This window comes from Watersipora subatra, chromosome 8, assembly GCF_963576615.1.
Source record: "Watersipora subatra chromosome 8, tzWatSuba1.1, whole genome shotgun sequence".
Classification (NCBI taxonomy): domain Eukaryota; kingdom Metazoa; phylum Bryozoa; class Gymnolaemata; order Cheilostomatida; family Watersiporidae; genus Watersipora; species Watersipora subatra.
Window position 1 is genome coordinate 42,392,216 of NC_088715.1, and position 20,584 is coordinate 42,412,799.

The window sequence follows — 20,584 nt, forward strand, 5'->3', positions numbered from 1 at the left end:
TCGCACCAAAGGACTTTGTGCATTAGTAATGACACACTTTTCACGATATATATGTTACTTGCGCAAATAAACTATTTCTAACATTTCCACATTCACCATTTTATGACGAGAATTAGAAATTCACTTCAACTTGTTTTGCCCGAGGTGCTTTCGATCTCTGCACATACTCCAATTTTAATGGCTTTATTGCTGGAGTATTTTTCACTATTTAATTGCATATTAACATTTATTCAAATTGTTTTAATTGCTAGTTTACCTGCCCATAATATTGGCTGAACTTAATTATATTGCTCTGCAGTAGTATCATTGTATCAAGCATCATTAGATCAACTTGCAATGTTCTGCATTCATGATGAATACTGTAAAATGTTGACATGTATGCAGCGTAATGATTGCCCAATGCTTGTTTTGCTTCATGTAGGCATGAACTCCTGTTGTGTCATGCTTTGAGGAATGTGAAAATGACAATGGAATGTTGTTATGCTAACACCAAAAGAATGCTAATTTTCAGAACCCAGAAAGTTTTGCATTGAATATTTGCTGTAGTTAGCAGTACTTTAAATTATTTTGATTAAATTTTAACTAATTTGGTTTATAGGTGATGTTACAGTTATTTTTGTAGGCTTATTATGATCTTAGAGAGTCTAAATTGGATTTCAGGTTTTGCTGCAACTATGGATCTGAAGAAATTCAAATCCTGGACCCCGGCATCTGGAGAGCCAGCCAATATTGAGTACAGCAACAAGCTTTTCCGCTCTCTCAAAAAATGGCAGTCAAGTATGTTTTTCTTGTCATCTATCCAAGTTTTTGTTGCTTTTCACATCTTGTCAATCTAAGATTTTGTATTTTTTTGTTTGATTTCTCCAGAAATCAAACGTTTAAGAGATATAACATAGTGTGTATATATAAAATATATATAATATCTATAACATACCGTAAAACCTCCAATTGAACGCCACCTCTATTTGAACGCCACCTCCATTTGACCGCCACTTTGACTATCTTTGATCTTCATCAACCCATAATATCGAAGGATCAACAGAAAAGTGTCCACAAAATCGTATTGGAAATTAATCGTTTACATTATTGACAATCAATGCTCTCGTTGTTCAACCCCAAAGCTTTTTGCTTTTTTTCGTTAAAACTTTGAAAGCAGCACCAAAGAAATAATTAATATCTGTCTCAGGCTAATACTAGTTCCTTGTTTAACGCGGTCTTGGAACTTCGAAGTACATGCGCCTATATAAAAACTTGAAAAGCAATGCCATATAAATAATTACCAACTGCCTCAGGCTAATAGTAGTTCCTTGTTTAACGTGGTCTTAATACTTCGAAAAACATGGCACATAAAAACATTTTGGAAGTTTTGAGCCAAAGGTTACGTTTAGCGAGCAAACTTTTACACGTTACATTTGTGCTAAATGCAGCGCGTAAAAAGTTTTGCTCTGCCAGAAAAGTGTTTGAAATCTTTAGACACTAATATCGACTAGTTCAGCAGTGCAGAAGAAGAGTTGAGGCCAAAAGATATTGTGGAAAGTATTGCACAACTAGAAGATGTTCGTTCCATCGAAAGCAACAATCAGAACGCATGTATCCGAGCAAACGATGGAAATATCTTTGTTTTAAAAACGTTAATTTTTATTTCTGCATGTAATATAAGTGTGGTTCGTTTATGTCACTTGTTCATAAACGTATTTGTATCATTTGATAGTTTATTACTATATAACTTATAAATGTGCAGATTTATAGCATTTTATTTAATAGCATCCATGCAACATTATTGGTAAAAACAACATTATCGCCAGTACATAACACTAATAACGATTTTTATAGTTATGCATTGTTGTGATGGCTATTCAATCAGCTAGATGTATTGACATTCATTGACACAGAGTTTTACAGATATTGATGTACATGAGCAGTATTTTATACATCTACATCTATGAAAAGTGTTTGCCTGATATACTACGACTACTAGGCGAACGCCCTGAGTTGTATGGGTAATAAAAAGAGTTTTTGCACAAGTTTTTTTAACTCTTAAATAAAGGTGTTTGTTTATTTCTGTGTGTGCTATAAGTTTCATTAAGTTTATGCTATCCATATATATTTATTTATATCAGTGGTTCTTAACCAGGGTGGAATTCTCCCCCCCCCAGGGAGGAATTTTGGGATTTTAGGGGGAATTTAGCAGTTTGCCAATGGGGTTTTCCGTGGCACCAATTTTTCATATATAAAGGGCAGCGAGGATTGAATGAATTTCAGTAGTTTCAACAAAGCCAAGATCTAAAACTGTGGAAAAGGTAAGGATTGCTATATTACATGCATATACATGCCTGCAATATTAATTGTTCAGTCACCGATTTGGTTTGCATAAACGCATAACATTTTGACAATTTCCTCTGTAGCCTAACATATGTATGATGTTTTGCTCATGTAGATATTGAAGGTATTTAAATACTTTGGTTGCATATCACATATTGTAGGTGTTAGAAATGTCAAATACAAAAAGACGAACATATGATTCTTACCTTAACTATGGATTCACTTGTATGATTAAAAGTGGCATCAAAGTACCGCAAAGTGTTTTGTGCATGAAAGTGCTCGCTAACGACTCCATGAAACCACATCAACTTAAGCAACACTCAAGAAATAAACAGGCAGAAAACATGGATAAATCAAAGCCGCTCTTTGAAGCTAAAGAGAGAGAGAACTTAAGCGGGCAAAACTGGATTCCACTGGCAGCTTTCATATCTAGGCACAGGCCATTACCGAGGCATCCTATGCTCTGTCTTACCGTATCACCAGAGATAAGAAGCCACGTACTATTGATGAAGCATTAGTTAAACCTTGTCTGCTGGAATGTACTAAGATTATTCTCAGAGGCACAGCCGCTCAAAAGATAGCTGATTTATCCCTCTCAGACAGCGCAGTGAAATCGAGGATCGATGATATGTCTGCGGACATAAAGAGGCAAGTAATTAAAACGATCAACTCATCTCCCATGTTCGCCATTCAACTTGATGAGTCCACTGATGTTGCTAGCATTTCACAGCTGATGGTGTTTGCAAGCTATGTACACAGAGACAATTGAGGAAGAATTTCTGTTCTGCAGTCCTCTAACAGAGACCACCACAGCTGCTGATGTTATGAACCTGGTTTCCGACTTCTTCAGCAAAGAACATCTGGACTGGTGCAAACTAATTGGAGTTTGCACTGATGGTGCTCCAGCCATGCTTGGCTGTCGTGCTGGATTTGCACAGTTGGTAAAAGAAAAGAATCCTTTAGTGGTGAGTACCCATTGCTTCATTCACAGACAAGCGCTAGCAGCAAAAGCTCTTCCCAAAGGATTGCAGGAACACCTTTCTTCAGTGATTAAAGTAGTAAACTTTATCAAAGGCTATGTCTTGCAAATACGTCTCTTCCACAAGTTATGGGAAGATATGGATGCTGTGACTCATCACTATTGTTCCACACCGAAGTTCGATGGTTATCAAAGGGTAACATGCTTCTGTGTTTCTTCAATCTACGAGCAGAGGTCAATGACTTTTTGAAAACTCATAACAAATGCAAACTGCTGGCTTCAATGCAGGTGGAAGGCTTTCATCAGTGTCTTGCTTATCTGGTTGACATATTTGGTTCAATCAATGAAGTGAACACAAAGATGTAAGGTAGAGACAGAAATGTTTTGAATGTAACTGATAGTATCAATGCGTATCAATGCATTCAAGGAAAAGCTCAAACTCACGGTGAAAAGACTGCCTACTGGGAGTGTAGAAGTTTCATTTCCAGTTCTGCATTCATTAGTTGACAAGAAAGCTCTTTCCGCTTCTTTGCTAACCGACATAAAGCATCACTTGAACAGCTTGATAGCAGAGTTTGAGAGATATTTTCCAAAGTTAGATCCTAGGACAGAGTAATTGATGAGCCTGACCCGAGACCCTTTCAGGCGCAATGTCAATGAGATTCCGGAACAGCTTCAGGAGGAGTTTTTGGAGCTGACAAACAACTTCAAGGAGCTATCAATAGTGCACTTTTGGGTTCAGGCCCAAAGATTGTATCCCTACATAAGCCTGGCCGCTTTCAAGATGCTCATACCATTTGCTTCCACATATCTTTGCGAGTCAGCATTTTCAGCAATGCTAACTATAAAGAGCAAATCTAGAAACCGTCTGGAAGTAGAAGCTGACCTACGGTGTGCCTTATCTACAACAACTCCTAACATCAAAATTCTGGTCAGATCCAAACAAACACAGAAATCACACTAGTCTGCTGACTGTCTCACAATGATAGATATATTGAGTTTCAATATACATTCATTCTTAATATTCCATGTAAATATGACTTTAATAAATGCATATACACATGTATATATATGTATATAAGTTATATATGTAAATAAAGTTTATTATCTAGTTGCAGTGCATTATTTGAAGGAGTTGGGCGGGGATAATTTTTGTCTTTATGTTTGGAAAGGGGGAATGGGACAAAAAAGGTTAAGAACCACTGATCTATATAGTATTTTGGGAAAGTCTGGGCATGTACTTTTCTTCTAGTAAATTTCTTTTAGTAAATTAGTTCAAGCGTGCTAATTAAAGCGTGAAGCATGGGTATTTTAACCAATTGCCATTAAATATTGGCAGGTGAAATAAGTATGTGCACAATTATTTTATAGTATGGCAAGTAGGTTGCAGGGCTGAGTGGATAGCATGCCTGTCTGTCGAAGCGGAGTTTCCAGGTTCAGATACAGCGTGAAGCAGGCTTTTCATTCAGATTTTAATTGCTATAACTGGACATACAAATGACAGACAGACATTTACATTTATATACACATATAGCCGAATGCCCGGCGTTGCGCCGGCAATGAAATAATTACCCGATGAATATGTGTAACCTACCTTGTAAGCTAGCAGTCTAAATCTTTATCCAAACATCAGCATGTTTAAAACCAGTTTAATAATCGTTATGTTACGCGTAACAATCAAATATGCTAGTTAGTAACCCCAAGCGCTTTAAGTATAAGTATTTTAAACGATGTAATAAATGTGATCACGGTCTTTCATCACCACGGTCAGTAGATGATTGTGGCGAAGTGGTTTAGATCGCTGGTCTTCAGACCTCGAGGTTCTGATATCAAATCGTCTGCGAAATTGTCATTGCTAGATTTTAATCGCTATAACTGGACACAGGGATAATATTCTATTTGAGACACAGACAAAAAGACAAACACTTAGATTTATATAGAGACATGAAAATTATCTTATACCCTATATTGCATAGTGGTTTATAAGCAAAATATGTGGGCAATAGTATATGCACTAGTATGTATAGACACTGTTTTATACACCTGTATACATGGAACGCCAGTTTATACACCGTTCCACATGGAACCGAAATTCATACACCGGTATACATATACTGATTTATATAAAAGTATTAGCTGTATTACCCGGCGTTGCCCAGGTAATAAAAAAGTCTTTGGACAGAAAATTGATTTGAGAAAATAAAAACAACTGTAAAGGTTTTCAGACTTTGTCAAACAGTCAAACAACTGTATTTTCTGTACCACTTAGTACTACTGTACTAAATAACTTTTAAACTTCATATCATGAGGGAAATTTTTCGTGCAGGTCAAATAAATTTAGAGAAATAGAACAACTATAAAAAGGTTTAGATGTAAATGTGAAATGATTAGCAAGTAATAGTTAAATTAAATCTGTTTTGCTACGATTACAATAAAAGATGATTCGGTAATGATACAATTAATACGAACTGAGAAAACAAAGTAAAAATCCTGAATTTGTTGAATTAGTAATAACAATTCTTCCATAGAAGTATGTGATTAAAAAGGTTACTGTTCTACCCATAGATATAATAAGGGTTTATTATATCTATGGTTCCACCAGAAGCTATCCATCAACACTTTGAATACCACGATACTGTTACCTATTGACACTAGTACAAATGTAACAATGAGATATCGTACTCTCTTTGTCTGACCGAACAGAGAGAATGTCAAGGCTCTTCCTGCGGACATAATATAATTGTCCGCGAGAGAAGAATTGGCCTTGACCCCAGATATAATAATGGAACATTACGAAAAATATTTCTTAGCAGGGCACGTAAGGTGTAAGCACAATGCTAAAATAATTAGCGCGTAGCTAAGGTATATAATACCGGCACAAATCGTTTGGTCTTCTATGGCTCAGTGGCAGAGCATCTGGATTTTAATTTTGCGAAAGCAGTCTCGGTGAGTTCAACTTCAGCAAAATGTAAAATTGTAATTAAGACATTTTAATAGCTATAGCTGGACATACTGGAGGACGGCAGAAAACAAACTTTAGAAATATATATCGATACATGGACACTGGTATATTTACTGGCTTATCAATAACCATGAAAAGTAGCTCACAGGGCAACGCAGCATTTTTTATAATCATTGTAAAGGTGTAGGAACATATTTCCTGCTAATATAGATGTTATTCATTGTAGCCATTGTATTGGGTGCAAGCCTCGGTCTGGTCTTTGCTGCCTGCTACGCTGTCATCATCTATCCAATGAATAATTCTGATGACTACCGTGAGTCTTTACATCTTTCTACATGACTGTTTTATATGTGATATATTACAGTATATAATATAAATAAAAATATTATATGTAACATTATATAGTATATATTACATATAAAAATATTATATGTAATATATTATATGTAATAATAATATATATTATATATAATAATATTATTTATAATAAATAATAGTGTATATTCCCACGACCAAATGAGCAGAGCGAAGTTTGAGAGTTTTTATGATAAATGCATGTGCACACAACTTACGAAAATTATTCATCAACAACGTCACAAACCTTCGTTTCGAAATCTCATCAACCAATTTAACCATCGTTTTGTAGAGTCGTTTAAGTATAATAACGATACAAAACACATATAAACCTATTCAAATATATTACCAAGTCTTTGAAAAGTGTCGACAGTCTCTTAAAACTTACCCATCTGAACGGATTATACACAAATAGACAGATTTATTCGGCCGAAAATCGTTATTAAAACTTGCTAAGCCTTACTTTTATCAAAGTTAAGACCGGAAATTGAAACGCCGAGCGACAGAGAATAGAACGATTAGGTCCTGCGCATTTCACGAAAAAATAACGTGCACATTTCACCAGTCTATAGCATTGTCGAATTGCCGAAGGTTTCTGTAATTAACGTAGGAGTACTGAAATCGTTTCATTTTTGCCGATTTCAAAGTAGCTGACACTTAAGACACTTGAGTACTTTGGTATTCTAACTGATGTCCAACGCAGTGTAAGCACAGGAAATAACGATGACTTTGTTTACGATTCTAATGAGATTATTACAATATTTAATTATAAGTTTGGATGACTACAGAACAATTACTACGTAGTACAGATTCTTGAGTACTTTGGTATTCTAACTGATGTCCAACGCAGTGTAAGTAAAGGAAATGATGATGATATTTTTTTCTAACGATTCTTTTGAGATTATACAATATTGAATTATAAGTTTGGATGACTACAAAACAATGACTACGTAGTACAGATTTTCTAAAAATCTATATAAATATCACAACTTCTTGATATTGTTAGCTATGACGTTTTGAAATGTAAACAAAATTGTGCATTGGTTTTATATTATTACTACATTAATAATATTGGTTATTCTAATAATATCAGTGCATTTTACTTTTAATATTGGCCAATATTGCATTTCTCCTATTGCAGGGGAAAAGACATAAACATGTAATCTTTTCCTTTCATTATTGCTGTTTGTTGTATATAATAACACCCACACCCAGTACATTACAGCTACCATTGCAGTTATCCTATTGCACCGCAGTGCCATTTGACTGCTAATATTGCATTTCTCAACCATCAATACCCTTCCTTTTTTCCCAATATCTCTTTGGTCGTGGGCTGTATGACAGTGGAATTTCTAGTGATATTATTTTTAATAAATAATAGTGTATATTATATAGGATAATATTATCATATATGATTTATATTATATTACATATATTATTATATTTATCTATATATATATTTTTCAAAGTCTGTGGATCTGTCATTCCAGCTATAGCGCAGGCTGAATATTCTACCGATGTGGCCAAGTGCTTTGATGTCCTTGTTAAGAAATATTTTTCGTAAGGTTCATTTACTATATTTAGGTTCGAGACCAATTCTTCTCACACGGAAAATTATATAGAAATATTTTGGGACTTAAGTATATGCAACACGATGCTTCTTTGTCCTTTTTTCGTTAAGGCAAATTTATTCAGCCCACGACATCAACAATAATTTATTTCAAACTTGAAATTTGGCAATTAGTGTACTGATTATATACGTTATTAAACAATACTTGTCGTAGAGCTCTCCATGGCGAGTTATTCATATCTGTTTTCCGGTATATCGTTATAATAAACACAGTTCGCAAACGGATCAATGATGAAATTTGTGTTAAAAGTTTAAGTTTACTAAAATACATACTAAAACTTTCTTCAAGTATGTGTTTAGTAAGCTAAATTCATTTAAGTTAGATTCAGCGGTAAGGTCACATAAATGCACGTCTGTCTCGAAAGTAAGAACTCTCCACATAGTACGTTGTAATGTTATATTTTGCGGATCATAACCACAAAATGCACTAAAATCATTGTAGGTACCTATAGTTACTAAGGTTAACATAGTATTTTGGTAGTATTTTTAATGGTTATGATTTTTATCAGGAGGTGATCACACCAGATAATGGCTATGGGTTTTTATACCACTCTATGTATGTCTATAGCCTATGATATTTTCGCTTGCCAATTGTCGCATGCCAACACTAAAACGAACTGAAATCATATAATTGTATACCAAATAATTTTTGATTGTAATCGTAGTGAATTGCTGTAGACCATATTTAGCCATTACTCTCTAATGAGTGCACATTTACATTTAAACACCCTTATGGTTTTATTCTTCCTTCTAATTTATTTCAACGAAACACTTCTTTCAAGGTATGAAATTCTAAACTTACAGTTGTTTGAAAACCTTTGCAGTTGTTTTATCTATTTTCAATTTAGTTGTTCTGCACAAAACCTTTTTCTCATGATGTGAAGTTTGAAAGTTATAGTTGTTTGACAAAGTTTGAAAACCTTTACAGTTGCTTTTAATTTCTCTCTTAATTCATTTCAACTACACAAAACATTTCTCTCATGATATGTAATTTGAAAGAATGGCAAATGTTGTTGTATGTTAAATACAAATTAATTTCTGTCCAAATACTTTTACTTTTTTATTACCCGGACAATGCCGGATAGCACAGATAGTGATATTATACATATAATATATATTAATATATTATATGTAATATTATATGTAAAGTATTATTTATAATAATATTATATGTAATATAATAATGTTATATAATGTAATATATATTATATTACATGTTTTATTATATTTATATGTAATAAATTCACCAGTACGTGTTTGACAAATTATATAACTTCTGTAATATTTAAATAGTGATACTAGAATCAATGTTATCTGTTATTTTTGCAGACTTTTTAATCGATTGTTTTTTATTAGCTTATTCGTCATAGAGCAATGTGTCATATTTTTATTTGTTTTTGCAAATGATCAGTTCAATAGCGTAAAATTCTAAGATTTACATCAAACAACAAACCTTGATTGTCAGTTATTGGTGACAGATAATTGGGGTTGTCTTATCAGTGTCATACACACAAATAATAAGACAACTCCGTATTATTATTGAGGTCCTGATTGCAAGTGGTCAGATCATTGGCGTTAAAGTTCTAAGATTTACACTGTACTGTGGACCCTACCATATGACATTAATTCGTTCTGGCGTTGCGATCGTAAGGCGAAAATATTGTGTCGGGGCTATTATAGGAACCCATAGTAATTATCTAATGCAAACTCCCCCAGTAAAAATATCCAAAATTTGTACGCGTACATGTACTGTACAAATTAAAAACAGACTAGTATATTAACCTTAGTAACTATGGCTACCTATTTAGTATTCATGATCTGCAATAAAATGTTATACTATTATGTACATATCATTATCTTTTTCCTTTAGCATCATCATCAATCTTAGGACGCTTGACTAATGAATTAAGTTATGTAGTTGTATGTAATGAATTAAAATTTATAGTTATATTTAAATTTATGTTTAAATTTATAGTTAAAATTTAAAATATTATATTAAACACTAAAATAGACAATACATTCTGTATCATTTCATTCACGCAAGATCAAGCCTTTACAAAACGCAATAAAAAACAATACAAAATACAAAAAATGTTAAACTGAGGGAGAGAGAACATCGTATCTCTTTCAGGTGTTGTCTAATGTGAAGGATTTCAGTAGAAAGCATATTGGCAATTTGAATTTCGAGATACATTTTTGGTGATGGCATATTGCGAGAAATTGCGACATAACGAAGGGCTGAGAAATTCATGTTTCACATCGTAAGGCGAACAAATCGTGAAGCAGGGATGCCATAACCTGAGGCCTACCGTACTTCAAACAACAAACCTTGATTTTTAGTTGTTGGCATGACGTGTAATGAAAGTTTGTCTTTTTAGTGTCACACTTGCAGGTAATAAGACTACTCCGTATTACAATCACTTTACTGATAAGCATTATATTTACAAGCTATTGTTTGAACAGGGGTCATGCAGGAAAAGAACCGCAAAGGAATAAATCAAGAAGATATTCAACCTGGGGGTAAGATTATTTTTTACTAAGTGAATACATACAACTGTAGGCATTACATGGGTCAACTGTAGGCAATACATGAGTCAACTGTAGGCAATACATGAATCAACTGTAAATATTACATGAGTCAACTGTAGGCATTACATGAGTCAACTGTAGGTATTACATGAGTCAACTGTAGGCAATACATGAGTCAACTGTAGGCAATACATGAGTCAACTGTAGGCATTATATGAGTCAACTGCAGGTATTACATGAGTCAACTGTAGGCATTATATGAGTCAACTGTAGGCATTATATGAGTCAACTGTAGGCATTACATGAGTCAACTGTAGGCATTACATGAGTCAACTGTAGGTATTACATGAGTCAACTGTAGGTATTACATGAGTCGACTGTAGGCAATACATGAGTCGACTGTAGGCAATACATGAGTCAACTGTAGGTATTACATGAGTCAACTGTAGGCATTACATGAGTCAACTGTAGGCATTACATGAGTCAACTGTAGGCATTATATGAGTCAACTGTAGGCAATACATGAGTCAACTGTAGGCATTATATGAGTCAACTGCAGGTATTACATGAGTCAACTGTAGGCATTACATGAGTCAACTGTAGGCATTATATGAGTCAACTGTAGGGATTATATGAGTCAACTGTAGGTATTACATGAGTCAACTGTAGGTATTACATGAGTCGACTGTAGGCAATACATGAGTCGACTGTAGGCAATACATGAGTCAACTGTAGGCAATACATGAGTCAACTGTAGGCAATACATGAGTCAACTGTAGGCATTACATGAGTCAACTGTAGGTATTACATGAGTCGACTGTAGGCATTACATGAGTCGACTGTAGGCAATACATGAGTCAACTGTAGGCAATACATGAGTCAACTGTAGGCATTACATGAGTCAGCTGTAGGCATTACATGAGTCAACTGTAGGCATTACATGAGTCAACTAGGCATTATATGAGTCAACTGTAGGCATTACATCAGTCAACTAGGTATTACACGAGTCAACTGTAGGTATTACACAAGTCAACTGTAGGTATTACACAAGTCAACTGTAGGCATTACGTGAGTCAACGGTATGCATTGAGTGAGTCAACTATATGCATTGCGTGAGTCAACTATATGCATTGCATGAGTCAACTGTATGCATTGCATGAGTCAACTGTATGCATTGCATGAGTCAACTGTAGGTATTATGTAAGTTCTTTTAGTTGTTCCTAACCCGTGAATTCTGTAGTGGGGGAAATGAGTATTTCATTGTAGTTACAATTAATAATTTATCCATTTCGTACAAGGTTATGGTTTTGTTTTCTGTGGTAAATGCAGACTGTTTGCTTCTGCGCTTCAATTTTCCTGTAGGAGGTTTGTCAACAGATTCTTGGAGGTTTTATCATTCACTAAGTTGTTCCTATTCGGGTTTATGATAAAGCCAAGTTAAGATTACTTTCCTCGCATTTTGTGCATGATGCGTACTTGCAAACACTAGTAAAGTAACATATATTACTGTTACTCACCCAATGGGCCACATACAGTGAAACATAACTTGACTTATGATTGTTGTGACAACAACGTGAACCGACGCTTCGTTTAGCTAAGTGGAGCTATAGAAGTCTGGCACACCAAAAGGCTGCACGTTGTATCAATATTAGCAAATTGCAAAATTTCATCATGGTTGACAAGAAAGGCTCCGTAGAGGATATATTCACTATGTTTCCATGATGCGCAGTGCCTCAATGCAGCCCCCTCCGAAGTCGAGGGGATTGTACGTTTACATGCTGCGCAGTGGTTTTCAGCAAATTACCCAGAGAAGAGAAATTGTATAAATCTCGCTGGATGGATACATGGAATCGATCATGCATACCGAACGTCAGAAACGTCAGATAAAGGTCTTTTTATGCTTTTGTCATCATTATACTTTTATTTACAATACACATTCACAATGTTTTACAAACCTTAACACAATTTTTACAAATAATATATTTTTAATAAATATTTATTTAAGTAATAGATTATTTAAATGTTACTTTAGGGCTTGCCCCCTATTTTTAGAAAAGTGTTGGTATCGATAACCAAGTCCAGGAAAGTAATCACTTCATCATCCTCGTAGGAGCAGACCATAATTAAATTTAAGTGAAAAAATATCGGAAGAATAGCAAAAACAAGATAAGCAGGATAATTGATGTACTAGTTTATGGCGCTCAAAGAATCTGTATCCACGGCATGAGAGCTATGCGCAGCCACTGCGCAATTGCTGTTTCCGTACTGGGAATTTGCACTGGCTTCGCACTGATCAGTGCGCAGTGATTTCAGTGCGAAGACGCCGTTTCCATTATTTGGAGAGAGCATAACTCTGAAGTACTGTGCATCATGGAAACAGTGATTATGGAAAATGGCATGACACTGAGTTATAACAAATAGAATTTACATGCTTCACACCTGTTTTTAACACATCAAATTCTTGTCCCATCCTTTCCTGATTCCCACCCCTTCCTGATTCCCACCTTTTCCTGATTCTCACCCCTTCCTGATTCCCACCCCTTCCTGATTCCCACCTTTTCCTGGTTCTCACCCCTTCCTGGTTCTCACCCCGTTCTGATACCCACCCTTTCCTGGTTCCCACCCCTTCCTGATTTCCACCCTTTCCTGATTCTCACTCCTTCGTGATTTCCACTCCTTCGTGATTCCCACTCCTTCGTGATTCCCACCTCTTCCTGATTCCCACCCCTTCCTGGTTCTCATCCCTTTCTGATAATTTTCACAAGTTTTCATCATTGTGTACAAAAATTTAGCATGAGGTCTACCGCCATATACATTGTATAATCTGCCATATGTAACCTGAGGTGTCCCATCCTCTTCACACCTGTCCATCAAATAAGTGACTTGCCTATATAGAGTGGAAGCAAACCGGTCTCTTAAATCAGATTCCTTCCCAGCCTGAAATAAATAACATTGATTGAGGGTTCTTAAAATATATATAAAATACATTTTATGAAATATAATATATTATTGTATATAATAATATATTATTATATATTACAATATATCATACATATCATATATTATATAATATCTATGTAATATATATATTTTACATATATAAAATAAATGTGTGGTATCCATCAGGGAGGGATGATACAGTGGTAGACATCACACTAAAATGCTAACGAGAAGTGGACCTCATGCTAAAGTAGCAACAATCTGGGATGGTTTCAAACACTCGATACAGCATGTATTGTAAGGTACGCTTTTTGACACATGACTGCTATTAGCAGGTCAGCATTAAATAATGTAGTTGTATTTTATATCACCACTTTTATTCTATTGTTTAGAGTTTACTGAGGCTTCTTCCCTCTGAAACGCCAGAGTTGGCATGTCAATCTCCTACCTTAATATCTTTACTCGGGGTAGAATTCAGCTCACTTTATATCCCCAAAGGCCTTGGTAGCAATGTATTTCCACAGCCTTCAAAATGTGTGTTAATTCTGCATGCAGTAGCGAAGAGCATTAATCGGAGTTGAGTTACTTCTTCATTGCGCAATCTATAAGCTTCCTTGATTAGCAAATAATGGGTATAAATTTTTATCATGAGTATGTTTTGCTGTTAAAATATTGAGTAGCGTCCATAGATATAGTAAACCCCACAATATCTATAATTTACTATATCTATGGGTTTACTATATCTATGGTGGCGTCTTTAGAAAAATTATAATATGACCCGCTTATTTTACTGATGGACTTAGATATTTAGGTCGCTGATCACATCAAGGTCATTAGGGTCGTCGACTCGGCCAGTTAACCTCAAAAGTCTATCTTATTGATTCCCAATATTTTCGCATCCTCTATTTGAGACAAGTCCAACACTAACACAAATTTCTGAATCCGTACGTTTTGCTTTCTAATGAGTTACTTTGATAAAGAACTGTAGGCTATTATATATGATTGCTATCGCTGGTATTAAAGAGTATGAACTGTAATTTTATTAACACTGGTTATTGTCTTGCCTTTGAGTTTGTCACTAAATCAAGCTCTGCCTATCATCAATATGAGCTGTTACACTTTTTGAACAAATAGTGTTTGATGCAACACGTAGCCAGACTCCTAACCAGCGGTATGCTCCATAGTACCTGCGGTATGCTCCATAGTACCTGCGGTATGCTCCATAGTACCTGCGGTATGCTCCATAGTACCTGCGGTATGCTCCATAGTACCTGCGGTATGCTCCATAGTACCTGCGGTATGCTCCATAGTACCTGCGGTATGCTTCATAGTACCTGCGGTATGCTCCATAGTACCTGCGGTATGCTCCATAGTACCTGCGGTATGCTCCATGGTACCTGCGGTATGCTCCATGGTACCTGCGGTATGCTCCATAGTACCTGCAGTATGCTCCATAGTACCTGCGGTATGCTCCATAGTACCTGCGGTATGCTCCATAGTACCTGCGGTATGCTCCATAGTACCTGCGGTATGCTCCATAGTACCTGCGGTATGCTCCATAGTACCTGCGGTATGCTCCATAGTACCTGCGGAAGGCAGGAGAAATATAAAACCAACAGTTACTTTTTCATGGAGATGTGCCTAGTAAACATGCATTCATAGCTGAAGCTTGGGCTGTTACTCACGCAGGTAGAGCTATACATGATTCATCCAGTTGTTTGTCGGTCACACTGCTTTCTTGGGTGACAAAAGCTTTCAATTTTCACATCCTAAAGGGGCATTTGTGGGAGTTCTTTCTGTAATAATTTCTCCGAAGTCTCAAGCAATTGCTCATCTTAATGGTCTCTCACCGGTTTTTAGGTATGAGGGTATGGACAGACCCATTCCAGAGGAAGAAATGAAGTTCCAGCTGCTTTCATCATTACATAAGACTTGTGTGCATTTAGTGCGAATGTTAAGCCTGTGGCTCTGTCTAGATGGGACCATGAAATTATTTATTAAAATCAACTTTTTACCCTTATGAATTTCATTGGCTTTAATGAATACTGTATAGACGTACATATTGTACAATACTTTATATGACTACTTTTTCTTGTCATATTCATGCGCAAAAACACATGTTGACTTGAAGTGGTTTTAGATGTATTCAATGCTGTTCATAAAAGAGGTAACTCTCTGTTGCCAAATACATCAACTATGCGTGTGATGTAATTAGCCAAACTGGAAACCATTTTTAGCTCGCAAGTAACCATTTTAGAGTCTTGTCACCAAGGTCATGCTTCCGGTTGTACTTCTAATCGTGAACCTGTTGTGTATTGCCCTCTTTTCATATGGCAACTATATAAAATGCAGAGCATAATGTACATACAGGCTTAATACATGGTTAGTTGGACTTACTACACCATGTAGAATCTTCAGTCATAACTAAAGATGTATTAACGGGAGTTGTGTACCTTTACTACTGCACTATCAGATAGATATCCCATGAACCACAAACCATTTGAGCTCGTCTGAGCGGCATGACCACGATCAAGTTTTGTCAATTTTTACCTTGAAACATCCCGGCAGCCAGATCACCTCAAACATCAAAAATGATCACAAATTAGAGAAAAATACTGATACTTTTTGATAAAAACTACTAAGATGTTGTACAGGTTCATCTTTAGCATATTTTTAACGGTTACAGCAAAACAATATCCAGCATTGGTTGTAGCTCTAAAAGTACAGCAAGCCAAATCTGTACTTGATTTTAGTTCGTAATTGTTAATACAACTAGCAGGATCCCGGCGTTGCACGGGTATTAAAAACCGGCTTATAAACAATGAAAGGTAATGTAGTTGCCTGGCACATCACAAATGGCTTATTTGAGTAAGCTTACTAGTACTGTAAGAGCTCACTTTTTGCTTTCACGGTTGAGCATGCATAAAATTACGCTACCGCTTTCCATGATGCTGCGTCGTAACGTCAGGGAGAGCACTGGCATATGTGCACACACCAAACGACATAAATTGCTTAACGATCCAGCAATCTTGTGTGGCTGAAATTGTAAGGGATTGTACTGGCTAACGGGAGGGTCCAAGATCAAATCTTCTGCAATTCTGATTTTCATTCTAGGATTTTAATAGCTATGGCCGGACAAATCGAACTACACTAAAACTTTGGGATTTATATAGATATACCATAGTGCTTCACCTTGTTGCTGTTGTAGTAAATCAAACTTGTCCCTACACCATAATTGCGTATGATTCAACCTTGCAAATACATAATGAAAGGTTTTGTATGCTACAAAAGCATGCCACATCATGCAAATAATATCACAACATGCCAAATGTTGTATTTCGTAGCACAATAGTAATTAATTCATACAATACTCAAGGTGAACTACAAATAATATAGAAGATATAAATGTCCTAAATGTCAATAGCAAATAGAAGCAGACGTACACGTGTATATACTGTATATATATATATATATCCAGAGGTCAGAAGATGAAACTATGTACAAGAACATGCGTGCAATTGTCTTCTACTTCTTGCGTGTGTATGCTCTAACGGGTCGTTTGCTCATCTACAAGTAGAATAGACCGCTACATATAACAGCTGATCGTACCTGTCATTACAATGTACGCACAAACTGACAGAGCAGCAGATCTAATTTAAAATTACATGTTTTATTATTCGACCAGCTAATAGTTTGAGCAACTGCCATCTGTTTGTATTACGAATATAGAGTTCCAACACAATGGAACAGTCTCCCAATAAACTCATATAAAGTTTGAGTACTTAATACTTTAAAAGAAGTGTCAAGAGCCACTTATTAAACCTAAATTATTCAATACCAGCCTACTTGTCTGATTTTAATGAGATGGTGAATGTTATCTGCATCGCCGAGTTATGTCAACTTCTGTGGGCCCAGTGCCTCAACTACCTGCAGTGCAACCGCTCATGTGGACCTCACCACACCTTATTTATGTATAAATTAAACCATAACTGTCACGAACAACTTTTATCGTTGTTCCTAGGTAAATCAGACACAGTAATTCCGATTTTGTACTCAAAATAAAGATTAGTCCACTAACCTTCAAAGTCATTTAGGCTTTTTTAAAGCGTTTCAATATCCGTTTCGAAAACAACACAATCGGCATTACAAGCTCCGCCCATAAATATGTGACGAAACCTAGCTTTTTCAGAAACGGAAGTTAGGAATGTTTAGTCCGATTTAGAATAATAGAGATGGGTGTCTTAAAACCCATTATTATCTAAATCCAGCCTGTAAAGTAATTTCAGTTTTTTATGAAAGGGATATAAACTATTTAAAATTGCTCGCAGCTTGTTAAAATGGGCTGGACGCCGAGAAAAATGAGCTCAAAAAACCCGGTTTTATCACAAGCTAGCGTTGTTATCGCGCTTTTTAAATATGCAATGCTAAATAGCTTATCTACCTTTCAGAAAAGACTGATATTATTTTTAAGGCTGAATTTAGATATTAATGGATTTTAAAACACCCATATCTATTATTCTAAATAGGTCTAAACATCCCTATGTAACTTCTGTTCCTAAAAAGCTAGGTCACGTCAGGTATTTATGGGCGGAGCTTGTTATGCCGATCATGTTGTTTTCGAGACCGATATTAAAACACTATAAAAAGTCCTTCAATACTTTGAAAGTTAGTGGCCTAATCTTTATTTTGATTACAAAATCGGAATCAGCGTGTCTGATTTACCTAGTAAATACGATAAAAGTTGTTCGTGGTAGTTATGGTTTAAGCTTTCATTTGCTTTTACATTTAATCAATATTCTAACTGGATTTACTTTTGCTCAATGGAATATTTTTTACTAACTGTTGAAATAAAACGCAAAAGTCATAACTAGGGAACCAAAGAGAAATTCCAGCAAACTTCTTACCACAACATCCTCATCGTCGGCATCGAGAGGAACATCATCCTCATCACTCTCCTTAGGTTTCTTGCTAGCCGCTGCCTCTTCCTCAGGGAGACTACCAATAAGCTGCACCCCGTCTCCCATGCCACTCACTTCCGTCATATCTGCCACCTTCCTCTTTAAACGCCTTCCGAGAGCTCCCGGCATGTTTACTTCCATATCTTCCCTGCGGATCAACAAACTATGTGAACTCAATGCTGAATGTTAAGAATAACGCAACCCCATCGAAAGTCACCACAAAACGTTCAGCTTAGCAAAACCACAGAAAGAACAAGACTCACTCAGGATTGATGAATGCGTCACCATGACTCTTGGATTCTTCCTCGCCACCAGTTAACGGCTCTTCCATCTCCTTTTCTTCTCCATCAACAGCCTTGACCTTTGACCTCTCTGACCCCGGAGCAAAGAACTCTTTTCTGTTTGCCTGTTCAATATGACTGTCAGAGTTGATGCTCACAGATTAGGGTTAGGTACATGAATGGGCACTTCAGAGGACAGTTGAGATTTCCTATTATGAGTTTCTTATTTTGAGTTTTTATAATATGAGCTCAACGTCTACCAAGAGTTAGTTTTAACTCAAGAACTTGAGTGTACAGGATTGCACCTAGCCCGAGTTTTCATCTTTAACTACTGTCTAGTATCTTTGTACACAAATTGTGCTACCTATTCATGCTATATGCTAATTGAAAACAGAGCCATGTCAAAATACTTCTAGCTGATACTTGTGTTCCACACGTCATCTAGAGGCTCTCTAAAGGGCTAGCGCAAGTAGGAGTTATAAAAAGAAAAAAAATGCTTTTCTCACAACGAAAACAGCAAATATTAAAAATACGATAAGCAAATATTTTCAGACCAATTCTATAAATGACTTCTGAAGCCGGCCACTAGTAATCATGAAGGAGAAAGTGACGTGAAGAAAAAAGAGACCAAAACAAGCAAAGCAACAAATACAGTACTAGGAAATTATGAGTACATATCTTTGTATTATTGTTAAAAAAAGTTTTTGAAGAATCTTTGTGTTGTTACATAAAATGGTAGCACAGTTAATAAATCAATGCAAACCTTCCTTTAATCGCTTTCATCGAATACATTTTAAACACAAATGCTCAAAAAAAAAATATTAGTTTGAATTTATTCCTTTCTATGGCAGACAATATACACTAAATATATCAGCGTATGCTTTTAGTTTTTGGGTGAGCAACAGATATAAAATTGCTTTACTTTATAGCCATATTGCAGCCCCCTGGAATATTTATAAATAATAAACCAATCAGATTGACCTTCATAAATGAAAATAGCTAAAATTATTATGCGATGCGATTGAACAACTTTTTATCATAAAAAGAATTATTCAAACCTTTATAATTGATTTATGATTGACCTTTATAGATGAAAAATCATTATGGGATTGAACAAATTTCTGTCAGGCAAGAAATTCTCACTGGCACTAACTACAAGAAATTTATCAAAAATGAATTTAAGGGCGGTTAAGATGCATACCGTAAAACCTCTAATTGAACCGCCATCTCCATTACAGGAGAAGGATTGAAAAATAAAGCGCAACCCTTTAATTGAACAACACCTCTATTTGACCGCCCTTTTGACATTTGATTTTTACAAACCCATAATAGAAAGTGATCAGTAGAGGTGTCCACAAAATTGTACTAAAATGACTCGGTTACATCAATAGCAATTATTTCTTTCGTGGTTGCTGTTCGTATCAAAGTCCATTTTCTAACTCGGAAGCTTGTGGTTTTTTTCTTAAAACTTTGAAACCAATGCCTTAGAAATAATTAATAACTGTATCAGGCTAACAATAGTTCCTTGTTTAACGCTGTCTTGTTATTTCGACGTACGTGAAAAACGGTTTACAATAAGACGGAATCTGGACTAGTATTTTCAGACTATAACTTGTGTGACACAAGCAT

General features: G+C 35.7%; 2 protein-coding genes across 3 annotated transcripts in view; one reads left to right on the top strand and one right to left on the bottom strand.

Annotated features, from left to right (window-relative positions):
• The first annotated feature begins 4 nt into the window (after positions 1 to 4).
• Positions 5 to 16,115, top strand: LOC137401969 (small integral membrane protein 20-like). 2 transcript variants are annotated; one of them, XM_068088440.1, is made up of 5 exons: positions 5 to 25; positions 661 to 777; positions 6,490 to 6,576; positions 10,711 to 10,767; positions 15,577 to 16,115. In XM_068088440.1, the coding sequence occupies exons 2-5, from the start codon at positions 675 to 677 to the stop codon at positions 15,615 to 15,617; spliced, it is 288 nt and encodes a 95-aa protein (XP_067944541.1). In that variant the 5' UTR covers positions 5 to 25; positions 661 to 674; the 3' UTR covers positions 15,618 to 16,115. The 2 variants fall into 2 exon arrangements, with proteins under 2 accessions (XP_067944541.1, XP_067944540.1); XM_068088439.1 differs by lacking the exon at positions 5 to 25 and adding an exon at positions 79 to 144.
• A 915-nt stretch (positions 16,116 to 17,030) lies between these two features.
• Positions 17,031 to 20,584, bottom strand: part of LOC137401433 (sister chromatid cohesion protein PDS5 homolog B-like) — a 37,677-nt gene continuing 34,123 nt past the window's right edge. Inside the window, exons 28-30 of the mRNA XM_068087769.1 lie at positions 18,938 to 19,080; positions 18,621 to 18,822; positions 17,031 to 17,283 (exon numbers count right to left, since the gene is read on the bottom strand). Of these exons, the coding sequence (XP_067943870.1) occupies positions 17,242 to 17,283; positions 18,621 to 18,822; positions 18,938 to 19,080 (387 nt within the window). The 3' untranslated portion in view covers positions 17,031 to 17,241. The remainder of the gene's footprint in view (positions 17,284 to 18,620; positions 18,823 to 18,937; positions 19,081 to 20,584) is intronic.